Raw genomic sequence first — 16,959 nt, 5'->3', positions numbered from 1 at the left:
ATAACTTAAGATGAGACAGGAAGCACAACCACAGTCAACAGGGTAACATCTCCAGAGACATGCTTGAAGAACATCTGGCATTTGGTTCTCCCCAAAAGCAAAACATTTGCTCCCCAGAAACATTTACATGAACCTCAGGAATAAATTCTCTTCAGTTGAGTTGACTTAAGCACCAATGCAACCAGAAGCACAGAAATGGCTGCAACTTCCCCTAAAACTTAAAGATGAAATACCATCAAGGACTTCTCAGGACCACCTGCAGCAAACCATTTCACGTGATGCAGCAGCTATTTAGCCATACAGAGCAAGTTTCAGTCAGGATCTGAAGTCGTATTTAATTGAACAGGGGCAGAGGGAGAGATTATGCTGAGAAATTTCACGTGTTGACAATTTTGCATGAGGTGAATCAGTGACACTGTACCATCTGAACCAGGACCTCTTCAGATGCTAAACACAAGTAAGGATCCTGGTGACACATTTTATCTTTGCTTGCAAACACATCCCCGATTCCTGGTCAGGCTTGGGACCCAGCTGTATTGCTGATGCACACAGGCATGGGAAAAGCAGACCACTGGTGGCAAGCACACCAAATGTTTCTACTCAGTGAGAGGAGAAAAAACACCCTTACTCAAACACTCAGACTGTTTTCTACGCTCATCCAAATGCGCACCCAAATGTTTCTCGACCACCAAGCAGCAAGTCAGCTGGGACATCAGCTTTGCATTATGCAAGCACCTAGCTGTCACAACTACAGGGAATTAGAACAAACAGCAATACACAGAGTAACTCCTAGCAAGCTGGACAGACCAGAGGCAGGAAAGAGAAAGGCTCCGATAGCCCCATCTTGTAAAAGCAAACAGGAATTAGATTCCTTTCACAGAGAAGCAGCAGAGAACACCAGTGCCTTTCACATAAAATGCCACAGGTTTTACTTTTGCTTTGGGTCACTGTCCAAAACAGCCCCTCGTTTCAGGTTCTCTCTTGAACTTGCCCAGCACTGGTCTAGCTGCTAAGCACTGCAGAACAGAGCCAGACCCAGCTCGGGAACCTGTTTCTAACAGAGGCGAGCAGAAGATGCTAGAGGAAAAGTTAACGTGCCAAGTTTAAAGCCCTATTTCCCCCCATTTTCTACCTCTCAGCTTCCAGGAAGGGATATTTTGGGAACTTCCTCAGCTAGGGTTGTTACTCACACTTTGGTGTTTTAGCAGCATGCCTAAAACATATTTACAAGCAGCAATACCTGCCTACATACCTGACATGGTAGTGAAAACAAAGCAACTGCGTGCTTCCTGTGGCATTGTCCAAGCCCACACACACAGCTGCATGGACACCTGCTCGGCCCCACTGCTACCTTCAGCACCCGAAATAGGCCAGCGAGCTGAAAGGGCTGAAAATTCACCATGCAAACACAGGCACACGATGGAGACACCAGCAGCTGCTTCCCTGTGCTCTTTCTTTTTGATAATGAAACCGCCCCACATGAAAATAGAGCTCTGGGCAACAAGTCACTTTAAAAAGTAAAATACAGGTTAGAAAATAAAATTAAAAAAAAAAAAAAAAGAATTGGGCCCTGTGTCCTCCCAGGCCAGATATGCCTCTGTCCACACGTAACCCAGACCAGGGTGTATCAACAAATTATCCACACCTTTCTTCAGTCTTTTCTGCTGCAATGCAGGACATAATTTTCAGTCCTCCTGAAGCCTCACCCTGTGAGTAAAACCTTCGGTTTCTCTGCCCATGTGCTATCACTAGCTGCCATACCATGCCTCTTGTGCGAGACCCCAAGAGAAAAACAAACAAAACAAAAAAAACAAGTTTGTTTGCTTTTTTTTTTTTTTAAAGAAAAAAAGACCCCCGTTCTTTCCTTATGATAGAAACTAATGTTTTTCCAGCTTTTGTTTTCCTCAACAAAGGACAGACAGCATTGCCCCTCCTTACCAGAGGATTTTGAACCCTTCCCACTTGATGAATGCATTGCACTCCTCCCCTCGAAATGTCAAATCCAGGGGCTTAAAGCAAAACCATCACTCCCTGGTTCGCCGGTTCCAGAGGCATGAAGCACAAAGCAGGACCGGGAGAAGGAGCCGGGAGCTGTGAGGTACTCCTCTCAGCAGTTCGGGAACTGCCACTCTTGTCCCTTGCTTGTATCTGTGTCAACACACAAGAACTTTCATTTTTGCAGATCCAGTGCTTGAATTCAGAAATCAAGCAGTAAGAAAAATCACCTCTGAAATAGCTGGGGGAAAGAGGTGCCGATCAGTCTGGATATAATAATCCTTTGAGTATGCACTCTAAAAAAACGTTGTGCATGGCGTGTTATAGCGTGATTAATCGCTATTTTATGATTACCCCATGTGTTTTGGCCCATATTCTACTACCCATAAGGCATACAACTGGCCAACGTTGGGGGTCAGGAGGGACCCCAATGGAGTGGCGATGATGGGGATGTGTGCGTGGCGCAGTACCACCTTCCTTTTGTTGTTCATCATCCCTCTTTCCCTCGCAGCCTGCTGCTCGCAGGTTGCATCAGCGAGCCCCCAGCAGCACCTCTCCCAAACCCCCGACTCCCCCATCCGCAACACCCAGCGGGGCACAAAGCACCCGGATCCCCTCGTGCGCGGCAATGCCGGTTTTTTTTGTTTTTTTTTTTGGGTGTGGGGGGGGGTTTCTCCGCTTTGCTCCTTCCCCCCCTCCCCCCCAAGAGGAGCTCACCCAGCGTCTTGACGGCCACCTGGCGGGTGAGCGGCGGCGGCAGGTTGATGCACACCAGGTCGACGTCGTGGTGCAGCAGCACCTCGTCGATGCGGCTGGTGTGGAAGGGCACGCTCAGCTCCCCGGCCAGCTCCTCCGCCTCCTCGGCCGTGCGGCCCCACAGCGCCTTCACGGCGAAGCCCTCCGCCTGCAGCAGCGGCACGATCACCCGCGCCGTCAGCCCGGTGCCGAACACCCCCACGCCAGGCAGCATGGCGACGGGACGGGACGGGACGGAACGAGCCCTCAGCACCCTGCCGCCGCTGCTCCGGGCGAAGGGGGACGCAGCCCCCGCTGACTGCGGCCGGCAGCGGGCCCCGGCGCCCCCCGGTGCCTCAGCTGCGCGGCGGCCGCCGCCATGTCGCAAGGGGGGGGGGGGGGGAGAAGAGGGAGGGGGGGCTCAGCGCCGCGCCCCCGCCATGTCGAGCACAGCCGCCCGCGGGAGGGGAAGGGAGGGAGGTTGGGGGGAGGGAGGGAGAGGGAAGAAGGCGGAGGCGCAACCCCGCCTCCAGCCGGGCTTTGCCCCGCCCCCGCCTCTCCATTGGCTACTGCTCCCTCGTGGCTCCGCCCCTCTGGTGCCCTTGGAGGCTGAGGGCGCGCGGAGGGCTCGTCAGGGTTCCTCAGGCTCCTAGAGTCCCCGGCATTCTTTAGGGAGCTCCTGCATTTTCGCAGGGACGCTGACTCTCCCCAAAATGAAGAGGTTTCTGCTGCCTCCCCAGGAGGAATGTGCTGTAGTGTCCTCCTCATAGAATCATAGAATCATTAAGGTTGGAAAAGACTCCCAAGATCATCTGGTCCAACCATCTCCCTACCACCAATGTCACCCACTACCATGTCCCTCGGCACTACGTCCAACCTTTCCTTGAACACCGCCAGGGACAGTGACTCCGCCACCTCCCTGGGCAACCTGTTCCAATGCCTGACTGCTCTTTCTGTGAAGAAATGTCTCCTAATTTCCAAACTGTACCTCTCTGGTGCCACGTGAGGCCATTCCCTCTAGTCCTATCACTCATCACCTGTGAGAAGAGGTTGACCCCCAGCTGCCCACACCTTCCTTTCAGGTAGCTGTAGGGAGCAATAAGGTCTCACCTGAGCTTGCTCTTCTCCAGACTGAACAACCCCAGTTCCCACAGCCGCTTCTCACAGGACTTGCATTCCAGGTTCTTCACCAGCTTTGTAGCCCTTCTCTGGACACACTCCAAGGCCTTGATGTCCTTGTAGTGAGGGGCCCAAAACTGAACAGAGTACTCGAGTTGTGGCCTCACCAGAGCAGAGTACAGGGGGACAATCACTTCCCTGTTCCTGCTGGCTACACTATTCCTGATACTATTCCTGATGCTAGTCCTTGTTTGTAGGCTGCTCATAAAAGCCCCCCCCCCAAAAAAAGTCATAGATAGGTGAAGGTTTGCCTGGCTGCTTGCAAAAATCGACCAAAAGTCACCAGTCTACAGGTCTGGAGGAGATAGGTGAAGGCCCAACAGAAATTGGTGTCATATTCCTATTTGTAATTATAGACTTTTCATTATTTTAGTGAGGACAAGTTTATGAAGATCTATATCAAGTTACTGTCTGGAAAAATTTTCAGTAAGGCAATTGAAATGGGAATTGAGGACTAGGGAATGAAATTATTACACTCTGCCAAGTCTATCATTTTCCCAGAGAGAATTTTTGCTTCCTTTACTTTTCAATTTTATTTATTTATTTATTTATTATTTATTTATTTTCAAGTTAGGGTAACATAGTTTTGCAGAGTTACACTGAGCAAGCAGCACCTAGCCTGGAGAACCCCAGTTAGCCAAGCCAACCCCAGAAAAGGTGACAACTCCCAATCTGAACTGGGGCTGCATTTCCCCCATGTGCTGCTGGGACTCGTGGGCATCCCCATGCCAGTTTGTGCTGGAGAAAGGTGTGATTATTGCTCAATTAACTGCATGAAACAGGGCAACCACCCTATATTTGCTTGTCCCTGTGAGCACCCAGAAGGGCTGAGGGAAGCCAGTGCAGGATTATTTTGAGTAACATTGACTGTGTCCTCTCTGAAATACACACAACTGCCAAGATCGGTGACGGCAGAATCTGTGCTCACATCCACAGCACTGCTTGTACTGGCTGCTTTCTGCTGACTTTACTATCAAATCCAGGCAAGATTTTTATTTATTTATTTATTTATTTGTGCAAAGCAGGAGAGGTTAAGGCAGCACCAAAGTGCTCTGCTTTGAAAGCACGTCTAACCAGAACTGAGGCTTCATGGGCTGCATGTATTCCAGGAACCTTGAAGCCTCCAGTGTTTCGTATATCTTCAATATCTTTCCATTTCTAAGTCTGCCAGTCTCGTCAAGAGAGCCAGCATTTCGTTCTTATGGTTGCTACAGCTTCCTTCGAGGAATACATATGCACATGGACTTCTGTGACAGACGATAATTTAGATCTTCTGTTATGTTTTTCTTAGCCTGAAATAAATTATTGGCATAAAGCATAAAGTTGCTTGTAGAAAATAATAATAATAATAATAATAATAATAATAATAATAATAATAATAATAATAATAATAATAATAAACTTGACAGGCTCACATGGCCCTTTTCTGATTCTAAATGCTGTAAATGAAACCAACTTGCAGGAAATAAGAAAAGTGTTGCAGTCATCATTTTAATCCTATTACATATTTCAGTTGAGTTCTGCAGCTCCAGGTCACTATGCTATATACAATGAACAGCTAGGTACATCACCAACTTTATGTGAGAAATCCTAACTTAATATCTCCTCTACAGAATTCTGGTAGTGTTGTTTGCAAATATTTGAAACCATCTTTTCAGTTGGATGCCAGATATTTTGTGGTACTTTCTATAGGACTATATTGCTTTCTTCTTTATTACATTTTGGGAGTATAAAAATCAGAAATCCTTGGGGGTTTTACTTTTTATTTAATTATTTGCACTCAACTTTTATTTAGCTTTGTATATAGTTTTATTATTATCAGCCTAGCTAGTAAATCGAAAATACTAGACATAAAAAGATATAGCAAGGTATGAAAGGATCAATCAAGCATACGTGATGTGCAAATGCTTGTTATCAGTTGGCTTAAGTAAAATGCAGAAAGTTGGTGGTCTTCCAGATCAGCCCTTAGCAGATAAAAGTCCTCAATCTACTTTTCAAGTGTGTGAAGGTCTTCCCACATGTCACTCAGGTTTCTGTCCAGAGCCCACTGAAGTCACCAGAAAGATGTAGATCCATCTGATAGAGCAGTGGGATCCCAAACTCTTTCATTCTTACTTCTCTGCACTTAAATTCTGCTTTTTTTTTGCTTTTTTTTTTTTTAACATTTATACTCAGACTCCACAGCTGCATTTCTCAAACATCTCATACATCAGCCTGAACAATAGAAAGAGCTGGATAATACATGGCTTCTGCAAAATCATGAAATGGAGCTCACTGTCTCTCCAAATACGTCTCAAATCCCAGGACTCCAAGATTAATTAACTAATTTCTACATAAACCAAACATGAAGCAGCAGTGAGTTTTCATTAACTAGTTGGCTCCTGATGGGGAATGAGGTTTGTGTTCTCCATCACTGGACTACTATAGCTTTGAGACTGGAAATTATTTGCGTAGAGATAATAGTGCTTCAGAGAAGAGGAAAAAGCGGTGATTCAGACCTCTCTGGTTCTCCCACTCAGCTTTACTGAGTCATCCATAGTATTAGAAACGATCTGTGAGCTGCATTGCTCAAGTCCTTTTTTACATTTAACACCACGTGATTTGCAGTTCTCAGGCCAACTTAAATGTGATCTTGCAGACAGCCATACATGTTTTAGTGTCTCTTTGAATGTGTTTCTATTGAGACAAGCCACAGTGGGTTCTTGCTGTGGGATATAAGGCTAGGAACTGCTTTAACATTTGAGTATTAAATGGTCCAAAGTGCAGTGGAGAGCACTAGACAAAAGTAGAACACGTGCTAGCAAAAAGCTCATAACGCATTCGGCCATACATCGATCTGGTCAGTGGGTGTTTTGCTCATACCTAGACTTGCGGAGCCCATTCAGTGCATTTTAAGAGTTTATTCTTTCCCAATTGCCGAAGTCATTCTTTACAAGATTTGTATGCTGAGTGTGGATGGCCTGTAAGAAAACCAGCGAGTCTTCAAGAATCTACATCGCTAACAAGATTCTTCTGAAGGCATTGGTACTCTGTTCATTAAGGCATAGAGAAGGATCTAAGCAAGTACAGTTTCCACTCTTGCACAATATAAACATCCTATGAAAGAAGACAAGTGTGAGTATTCCCACTTTAATTGCATAGAAACTGGTGCTCAGAGAAAAATGATGTTCTCTCTTGGGTCCTCAATTTCTGGGTGCTTGAGACCAAAATGCTAGTAGACCCTTGCAATTTTGGCCTAGCTGACTTTTGAGAGCTTCTACCAGGACAATAACAGACCATTTTCCTGGAGAGCTCAGGCTGCTCCAGATGTTCCTACCAGGCAGCCAAAGACCCTGGACAAATGCAATGGACTGGGCAGCAGTAGCTAAAGGTTACTAAGCTGCCTTAGCGAAGTCATCACCCCTGTCATACAGAAGCAGACACGTAGAGCAGAGGATTCTCATGTTGGTACTTTGCTGGAAGAAAAAAAAAAAATTAATAACAGGGTGAATGAGTCATATTGAAATTCTTAATTCTGAAAAATGGTTTTGAGCCTAAGCAGTAGTTTGTGCCACATCACACCTGTTTAGTGCTGTGCAAATAGCTGTAATGTACTGTAGAAGTTATTATTATTTCAGGGATAGAACATTCCACACCATTTGCATGGCAGCTGAGATGTTTCTTTGGGATGAAAACAGCAGAGCATCATCACTTCATTAGTCACGTGGGAGTGCGTGACAGCAAGCACGTGTAATTTCAGGGCTTCTCAGCCTTCCCATGCAACACGTGTTTTGAAAGAGTTCAGTCGAGTGGGAACTCACTTTGATAGAGGAATGCAGCGCAAGGATGCTCTGCGCTGTGGTCAGGCAGTCGTCCCCTTGTCAAGTATCTTCTCTCTGGAAGTGGCCAGGACTTTAGCAGGACTTGCAAGAAGCCTTGAGGGAGACAGTTATGGGACAGGTTTTAAAGAAAAATGTATCTGTTGCAGGAATCATTTTTAAACACCCCACATGTTAAATACTGCAGATTTTGGAGAGCCCTCCAGCACACTGCAAATCAGCTCTACTTCATGATGGGAAACCTGCTGCTGCTTGACAAAGACCCAGTGATTCAACCTGGGTAGGCATGAATTTCTTTGTACTTGTTGCAACAAGCCCAGGCCCCGTGTGAGCTGAGAAGATACCGAGTCCCAGGAGTATCTGTTTCCTGGGAATAGCTGAAGCCAGCTAATTACCCCTGAAGAGTCCCTTCCAACCTGAAGTACGATCCTATCATCCTAGACAGCCTTCCTCACTTGTTTCCATTTCGATTTTGAATTTATGGCACATAAATCTGTGGGAGTATCACCACGGGGGTCGACAAACCCTGTGGTTGGTGATAACATTGGACTCCTGACGATGAAGCCATGAGGAATGTAAACAAGTTAGAAGGAACAAAGAACGGTGATTCAGGAGACGCCTTGCTGTCTCAAAATGCTTGTTCTCCAGCCCTTAAGACAGGGAAGTGGCTCAGTGTTTGCTGTTGCCGCGCAAAGTTGTTAACCAATAGTTAACAACCTGAAACTGACTCCTAACCAATGGTTAACAACTGGTTAATGGTGCTAGTGGGAAAGTACTGCTTGTAGAGCTAATGGTATAAGAAGGGAGCCTGTCCTCAGTAAAGGTAGCTGAAGTTATTGATCCTAAAAGAAACCCTGGTGTCCATGTGGTCATTACACCACATAAATTGGCTTGGTACTGTGACTATTTTTAATCTGAATAGAAAAACAAGCTTGTCAATGAGTCCTTCCTTTTTATGCATTGAGAAAAAAATGTTAAGAAAAATAATTGGTTAGGTCTACTCCAGTACCATAGCATGGACAGGATTCATGCAGTTTTCTTTCAGATATTCTTTCAGATTTCTTTCTGCACTGCTATTGCTTCCTTAAAATCATGTTCTTTAGAACCATACTACGGTTAAATATGAGGCTTTAGATTTGCCAATTGTACCAATGTGAATGTGTTGAAGTTTGGCCTGTGTTACCTGGTCTGTGACCTTTTTTCATTATATCAATGATGGTCAATCATGTGTTCTTTATTTGTGCAAAGGGTAAATTTAATCCCATGCAGTTTCTAGGCTACTGGCTCTTTGCAAAGTCTCCTTTAGCTGAAGTAGTAAAACCATTATTTGGCGTTCTTTCCAGAGGCTCTTTCTTCAATCCAGGTGAATACTGAGCGGCATAACGTCCGCAGCAAAGAAGGTGAGCGTGGTCTGCCTCAGAAAGGTGCTCGCCTCTCCCACTGGGAGCAGGACGCCTGGTCCACCCCACCTTCCTGTTATTCCTTAATAATAGCTCAGGGCATTAATTTGAAGCAGATGTTAGGCACTTTCCTTATCCATCCACCCTAGAAGACTTTTCCTTCCCCCCTAAAAGTAGTGCCTGTTTGCCATGGCTAATGTTGAGTGCTGCACAGAAGCGATAGCCCACCTCCCTGCTTTATTCCCACATAATCCCACATGAAGGTTGTGCAAAGAAGCAGCCAGCTGGTTTTTTAATCCATTCCCTTCTGGTCAACAAAGGTATTTCTTAGTTTTTTCAAAGCTGAAGACTTCCTTCTTGAAATTAATCATTTCCCCTTCCTCTTTCGCCTTGCCCAGCATGTGTCGTCATTCGGCATTGGTTGCGTGTGTTTTGTAGCTTGTTCCTTCCTCCCCCAGTAAGCCCCAAGGAGCACAGTAAGAGCTGTCAGTCTCCAGTACCCAGGCCAGAATTATAACCCACGAGACAATCGGGACAGGGCTGCTCTTTCAGACAATCTGCAAACTGAGGGAGGCAATAAGGCACTATATTTAATGAGGTTGCCTTTTTTTCAGATGTTCTTTGAAATCGTAACAGCTTGAGACTGACTCCTAACTACTCAAGGTAAACAGACAATTTCCACACTAGAAATTCCTGTTAATAAATAAGCAAGGCTTGATCTGCCTCCTGAAATGAAAATGCACTTAAGGAGTGCATTCAAAGGAGCTTTATTTAAGAGGAGAATGTTTCTTCCGAAGTATTTTAACAGCTCAGATAACTGCATATCATCAGGCTTCAGATATTAATCAGTGGGAATAACACAGATACTTACTATTTTGAGAACTGGTTCAGCAACCGTGGTTTATCAAATACGCCCTCATGAAAGGACTTCATGATTTCTCACCGCAGCGAGGGCTGCAGCAGGGAGCTTCCTGGTGCCACACACCTCCCCTATAGTGCACATGACATGCTTCAGCTATATGCTCCTATATGCTCCATCTGCATGCCTGTGTTTGGATGTTCAAGGTCACATCACCTTTTAACGCGGGGCAAATGACCAAAAGTTGATGAATGAGGATTGTGTAGTAATAGGAGAATATTTCTTTGAATATTAATCAGGCTGTGTTATAGGGCTCAGCACTTCTAATATTAGAAGAGCATATCAACAAAGAAAGTAGGGCAGATTTATTAAGGACATTATGGAGTCTAATACGGTACACATCAGCCTAGTATGTGATGTCCCATATAGTATGTGGGACACTGTTAAGATGTATGACTTGACTGTGCTCCTATTGTTCTTGTAAGAAGCAGGACAAAGGAGGGTATTAATGCAGTAGTGCACTCACAGGGAGCATTCAGTTACATGTCCCTGTCAGATGCATCAGTTTTATTATTTACCATTTAAAGCTAGACTGGTTTTAATCACATTTGGAAAGCGTTTTACAAATCCAGGTTAGCACATTTACCTTCAGACTTTATACTTAACCGGATTTGATTCCACAGAGAAACAGTTTTAAAAGTAGTAAATATCATGATGGGCAAGATTCAAAGGCAAATCAAAAATAAGCACAGAGCACTTGCTGTAAAATCATGCACATCTTGAAAGGCGAGCTGCTCTTTCATTTTGTTTTATTCATTTCACACTTGATAAAATGCAGAACACAATGAAGGGAAGGAAGAGCTCTGTGATCTGAGTGCTGGAATGTGACATTCTCATCTTTGCATTGTTTTTATCATTTCAGATATCACTGTACTATTCATCTGGCATAGAAAATGGCCCAAAATTAAATTATGACTCATTTTCATGACAGCTGAGGAGGAGGAAACGTTAACTCTTTTCCCACAGTAAATGCCCTCAGCCTAGGTTCGAAGTAGTCTTGTGTGGATGCAAATCCCACTCTTCTCTGTGCTAAACTCTCCACATAGGTGCAGGCACATGGCTGCACAGTCCTGCAGTTGTGCCTTTCATCCAAGGCAAGCAAACCTACTTCAAGTCAGTTCCGCCACATCACACTTACAGTAACATTAGCCAGTAGCCAACACATTTTAGCAGCCCAAATGCCGTCCCCCATTTCTCTTTATCCTCTGGGCAGTGCTTCTCCCTGGGACCGCCGCAGAGCTGGAGCCCTTCCAGCTGCTGTGAGAAGATCTGGCTGCAGTGGGCATCACGGTGTAGTTTGGAAAGTCTGCCACAGGCACGCAGGGGAACTACACTGCACATGGACTGGGTCGGCTTAGTACAAGGTATGGGCAGGATGTGCAGCACTGGAGTGACTCCGCTCACACCCATGTGATGGTTTCACAAGCATCTCTCTGGTGTGTGAGATCTCTGGGGAACACAAATGGAATGGATGAACAAGGGTAAAGGGTGTTGGAGAGGGGGAAGGCCAAGCAGCCTCACTTCCAAGAAGGGCAGCAGAGAGAAATGTGAGGTGAAAAGGATGTTTGCTAGAAGCCCTTTGGAAGGGAGGGCTGGGAATGGATGGAGGCGAACAGAAACTGCAGCCCGCAGCAACACTGCTAGCATGTGTTGCCTTCCTCCTCTCTCATGATCACGGAGACACTCAGCTTGTTGCCTTCTGCTGTGAAAAATGACCTGGGTGGAGAGATTTATGTGCATGGGATTTAAGCAGTACTTTAATTGTCACTTAAAGGAGAAAGCAAGTGACCCTGGTTAAAGTGATCTGCTTTCACTCCTGCTTTGCATTTGTACTTACTCATTTCCCCAGCTGGCAACCACTGAGATTTCTCCCATAGCACCTGAAGCCTTTTGCTATATCTCCTGCTCTCTTGTTTTGCTAATTTAGTGTGTGATATGTTTAATTACTTAAACAACGTAAGTTTTTATTCAAACATTTAATGGTTACTTTTATTGTATCAGAAAATGGCAAATTATATTTTGTATTTACTAGGTAATTGAATTATTTACTTAGGAGTATTGTCACATTGTCTTTGTATAGAAATTATGCTATAATAGCATACAAAAAGGCAACGTTGTTTTCCATTATTAAATAAAATCTTATTAAATGCTTTGTTTATAGAAGAAGAAGGTATCAAAACACATTCTGTATTTAAAGTCGGCTGAATTATTGAACAAAGAAAACTGTCATTCAAGAAATAATCTCTTAACCAGGTGGGTAAAAAAAATAATATCCATCTTTTTTCCACCTATAATTAATTTCTTACTTCTAATGAGCAAGTCATTGACCGAGCTAAACCAAAGACACTGAAATGAAGGAAATATGTTTTCCTCACTTGCAGTAAAGGCTCCCAGCGCAAAAGCCTTGTTCATCTCTTCAGAAAATGGTTGCTCCAGGAGTTTACTTGCTGACCTGGCTCCCACCTCAGTGCTCTGCCTTTCTTTAAAGCCTTTCTAGCAAATATGTTGCTAAAGCACCGAGCTTTTATTTTGATCAAGGACTGGAGCTCAGGTCTTTCTCACGAGTGAGTACCCGGTCTCCTGAGCTGCAAAGTTGTGGTTAGCTTAGGCAAGATGCTGATGTCCCACACCAAGTGGGAGGGAGAGGCTGAAAGCTGTGGGAGCCTCAAGACAAGAACACCCTCCCAGAAGGTAGGAGGTGGGATCTTGTGTTCCATCAAGGCAACTGGAGATTTGAATTTAATTCTTCTGCAACTTGAACAAATGCCTTAACTGCAGAGTTTGTGCTTCAGAGGGAAAACGCCAAACACCTCTACACTTATTGGGGTGGTGGGGTGTCAGGTGTAGTTAGGTCTGAGGAGGGCTCCAGATGCAAAACAAGTTGGGAAGCACCCTGGAGGCATTTAGACACAAGACATGCAGCTCAGCTGTGTCAGGGACGTGTATGGTTGTCTGCATGGACAGCAGCAAAAGGCCTTGCATCGAGAATGATTATTCTCAAATCCAGAGCAACTTACTTCTCTGAGGAAAAAATCAAAAAGCTATTTTGTCCACTCATCGCAATAGCTTTTATTTGCAACCAAATACAATTAGTGATGTTCAGTACTTGTATTTTCCCCTTTTTGTATGCTTGTGATTCCATGTATGATAATTTCACCTTGTTTTTAAATTGTGGTTCTTCTACAGATCACCTGTTGGTATCTTATAGACCATTAGTAGTTTCCAGACTAGAAGTTAGAGAACATTGGCCCTGGGGTCCCAATTGCTGGGAAGTTAAGTGCACAGAAAAGGTACGAGCACAGAAGGTTAAAACACAATTTTGTGACTGCCAAAAATATTAAACTTAAGCTGCTATCTCTCAGTCCTAAATATAACTCAGAGTATTTTTCCATGTTATAATCAGCAGATCCTCAAACAGAAATCAGATCATCTTCTCACAGCTTATCCATGGGGCTATGTTTACTGCATTTGCAATAATTTTGCATTCCCATGTCTGGTAGAAAAGCAGTTTTGAAATCATGAGTTCCCAGCAAAACTTTAATTAAGAGCCAGCATTAAGAAACCTCCAAAGCATCCTTGACCCTGCTGACTAGCTCCAGGTTTACTTCTCCTGAATTAGACTTGTTGCACAGCTGGTTTATGTTGATTTTTTTTTTTTTGTAATGTATGTATTACAACCACCCTGTTCCCATAAGGATGCATAGATGATTTGTAGCATGGTTCTCCACATGGTTCTTCTTCTCCATAACACTCAGATGTATTGGCCACTTCCCTCCATTTTGGGGAATTCAGATTAATTCTGGACAAACAACACAACCTACAGAGAAATCCCTATGTGGTCAAGAAGACTTCCAGAGGTGCCAGTCAGACTATACTCAGTGCCTGATGCTATAGAGTACTTCTGAATTAGAACTCATCACTGGATAAAATGATGTACACAGCTGAGGATCTGGAGTATGCAAACCAAGATGGTGAATTTCTGGTCTCTTATCACAAGAAATGGAGTCCCACTGCCCCTGGAAAAATATTTTTAGCCCTTGTGCAGACAATTTATTGATGAAATGCAGAAGTTGTCTGCATGCTCATAGACCTCCAAGGGAGGAGTACTACTGAGTTTTTCAGGTTTTAAAAAATGGCCTAATTTCCTCTCATAGCTCTCAAAACTCTCTCCTGATTTCCTGACAAATATTTGCCACATGGATCAAATAGCAACTTGCTTGGCAAAACTGACATCTTACTAGGTTCTGTGTCTGCAACTGCTCAGCACTCCTTCAATTGGCTTCTGAAAACCTGGTTCAAACAGGCGATTTGCTTATATTCAGATTATCTTCAAGGCTGGGAGGGCTTTGCCATGCTCAATATATGAGCAAAAAAAAGTCTTTCCAGCCAGAGAAGAGATTTATAATACATACAGTCATTGCCTTTTAATCACCCAAACCTGCTGGATAGCTCAAGAGAAAACAGAAATCAGCTGGGCAGGAATGGCCGATCAATATGGGGAGGAAATTTCTCTGCTCTTTATAGGAGGCACAAGGGAAGGGAAGGGAAGGGAAAAGAGAGAAACAAAGTTTGCTGCCTTACAGGAGGAAGATGAAGATGTTCAAAGGAAATGTCAAGTGAGACAGGAAAAGTCAGGACCTGGAAAAAAAAAATATCTTTGTTTACAAGTTGCCTCAAAAAGAGATGGCATTAAAACAAGCACCATGCAATAGAGTTTTATGGCTGGCATTTGTTCCCTTTTTGCTATGTGGGAAGCAAAACTCAGAAGAGTTTTTGCCAGGAACAAAGTGTTTGAAGAATCTCATCTCACGAGGAATTCACCATTTCTTCAGAGCATTGCAAGCAGCTCTTCTAGTTACAGGAACAGTCATGGAAATTTTGGGCTTCCCTGCAGAGGAGAAGCCAACCAACCAGGCTCTGGCTGCTCAGCAATCACACTGAAGCTCCTTTTCAGCACACCCTTTTCCCTCTCCAGCTGCAGAACCTGGTGTTGTGCACCTCACCCTTACTTCCTTGGCAAAGCAGACTAGAGCCAGCTGATAGCAATCCACTTCTTCCTAGCACACATATGATTTCTGATCAAAAGCCAGCAGCTTGGTTGGCAGGAAAAGACTGAAAAATATCATTGCAATTAATGTGGAGAAACTTGAAGCTGTAACATGATCAGCAGTTCTGCAGAATGAAACATGGAAGTGCGAAAAGATGAAGCAATGCTTTGCAAGCCCTATGTTTTGCTTTGCTTTGTTTTGTTTTTCAGGGATTGATGGACAATTTATAGTAGACTGCTTGGATGGGGAGATTCCTGTGATTTTAGGTCAGGGTCTGAAATGGCAGAAAGTCTGCTAGATTGATATTGCAAGGTGGATATCAGAACTGCAGAGTGTCTAATGCTGCTGGGTTAATGAACACGAAACTCTTTAATGGCAATCCGCCTGTGGTAGGGTTTCAGAGTCCATGCCAAATTCAGAAGCAGAAAGCAAGATCAATACGGAGCAGAGCACCAATTAACATCCCTGGGCTTCAAGTGCATCCTTCATTCGTCCTCTAAAATTTCCTTTGTCTCTGCCACAGTTCAATAGAGAGCACTGAAATTTCCCTCTGAGTTATGAAGCAGGTTGCGAGGAGAAGCCATACAAAAGACATTAGAGTTTTGTGTCAATTATGCACAGGAAAATAATATTAAGTTTAAATACACGGGGTTCTTTGCCTCAGGTCAGAGATTTACTTCAGAAACAGACATGATTTGTAAAGCAAAAGCTTTTTTCATTCTGAGAGAGATATTTCCTTAAAATACAGCCTATTCCCTTGTATATGTGATATGGTCACATTAAGCACTAGGGCAAATACAAATGGCAGGGAAGACAGAAAATGCTGAGGTCAGAGTCCTTTTCTGCAAGCCAGCAGCTGCAGCTCCAGCATCTATCTCTATTCCTGTTCCCCCAGGTGCCCCTGGCAAACATCTTAATATACAAAGTCTTGGCCTGAACGGGGGATTTCATGGGTTTATTTCCATGGGAGATTTGCCAGCAAGCCTTGCAGTTGCCAAGGATGTGGCCCAGTCCTGAGCAAGCCACCAGCCCCTTTCTGCCCACACCCCCAGCTTCAGTAATAAAAACACTGCAGAGGAGCAAAGTGTGAACATCTTGACTTGCACCAGGCATCCAAAACAGCAGCCAAAATACCAAGGAATAATAAAGGTGGAGTGCATTTAGCAACCTATTCACTGCCAGCCTCACTGCAACAAACCCACATTGCTTCTGGGTGCTTTGGGAACTTTATGGAGCCAACTGGAGCAATTTCACCTATGCAGCAGCCTGCCCTGTATATCCCTCATTCCCTACACCTCCCCTCATTGGCTTGGACGATCTCTGGCAGAGGCAACGCTCACCCAGGTGCTATTTTTCCAGGGGACAGGAGAGACATGCTTTTTTGTTATTGCTTTTTGTTTGTTTGTTTGTTTTTAAACTGCAACAGTCAATCTTGTGGTGGTTTTGGGCACAGTGCAGACCCCACCAGCACACAGGCAAGATGTATATATATATTTTTAAAATACATTTTTAATGTAGTTTATATATATTTGTGTAGAGTTATCTAAGGAAGTGCAGAGTGCAAAATGGAAAGAGAAATAAGACTGGTGGATGGTTCAGAAAATGAACACTGGAGCACTGCAGTAAGAATTGGGCTGCTTTGAGAACAAGGTTACATGTAGATCCTGGATAGATTGCCGAGGTGCATAACAGTGTAGCATGGTTTACAGAAAGTTGTCTGTCAAATATGACTCATGGGGAGACGCACCACAGCTTTCTGAGGGGAAGGAGCTATTTACTTGGCAGGGCACCGTGGGCTTTGCAGCAATGTACAGGTAACAACTCAGCTAGAAGTCTAAAATTTGATCAAACCTGATAAAAGCAAG

At 44.3% G+C, this 16,959-nt stretch overlaps 1 protein-coding gene across 1 annotated transcript in view; it reads right to left on the bottom strand.

The window, feature by feature from the left end:
• GFOD1 (Gfo/Idh/MocA-like oxidoreductase domain containing 1) overlaps positions 1-3,150 on the bottom strand; it is a 69,871-nt gene extending 66,721 nt beyond the window's left edge. The window contains exon 1 of the mRNA XM_080577965.1: positions 2,713-3,150. Coding sequence (XP_080434091.1) covers positions 2,713-2,965 — 253 coding nt within the window. The 5' untranslated portion in view covers positions 2,966-3,150. The remainder of the gene's footprint in view (positions 1-2,712) is intronic.
• Between the last annotated feature and the right edge of the window lie 13,809 nt (positions 3,151-16,959).

Source organism: Anser brachyrhynchus (assembly GCF_964034855.1).
Source record: "Anser brachyrhynchus genome assembly, chromosome: 2".
NCBI lineage: Eukaryota > Metazoa > Chordata > Aves > Anseriformes > Anatidae > Anser > Anser brachyrhynchus.
The sequence above is the reverse complement of the archived record's forward strand: the minus strand, read 5'-3'. Positions and strand labels throughout refer to the sequence as shown.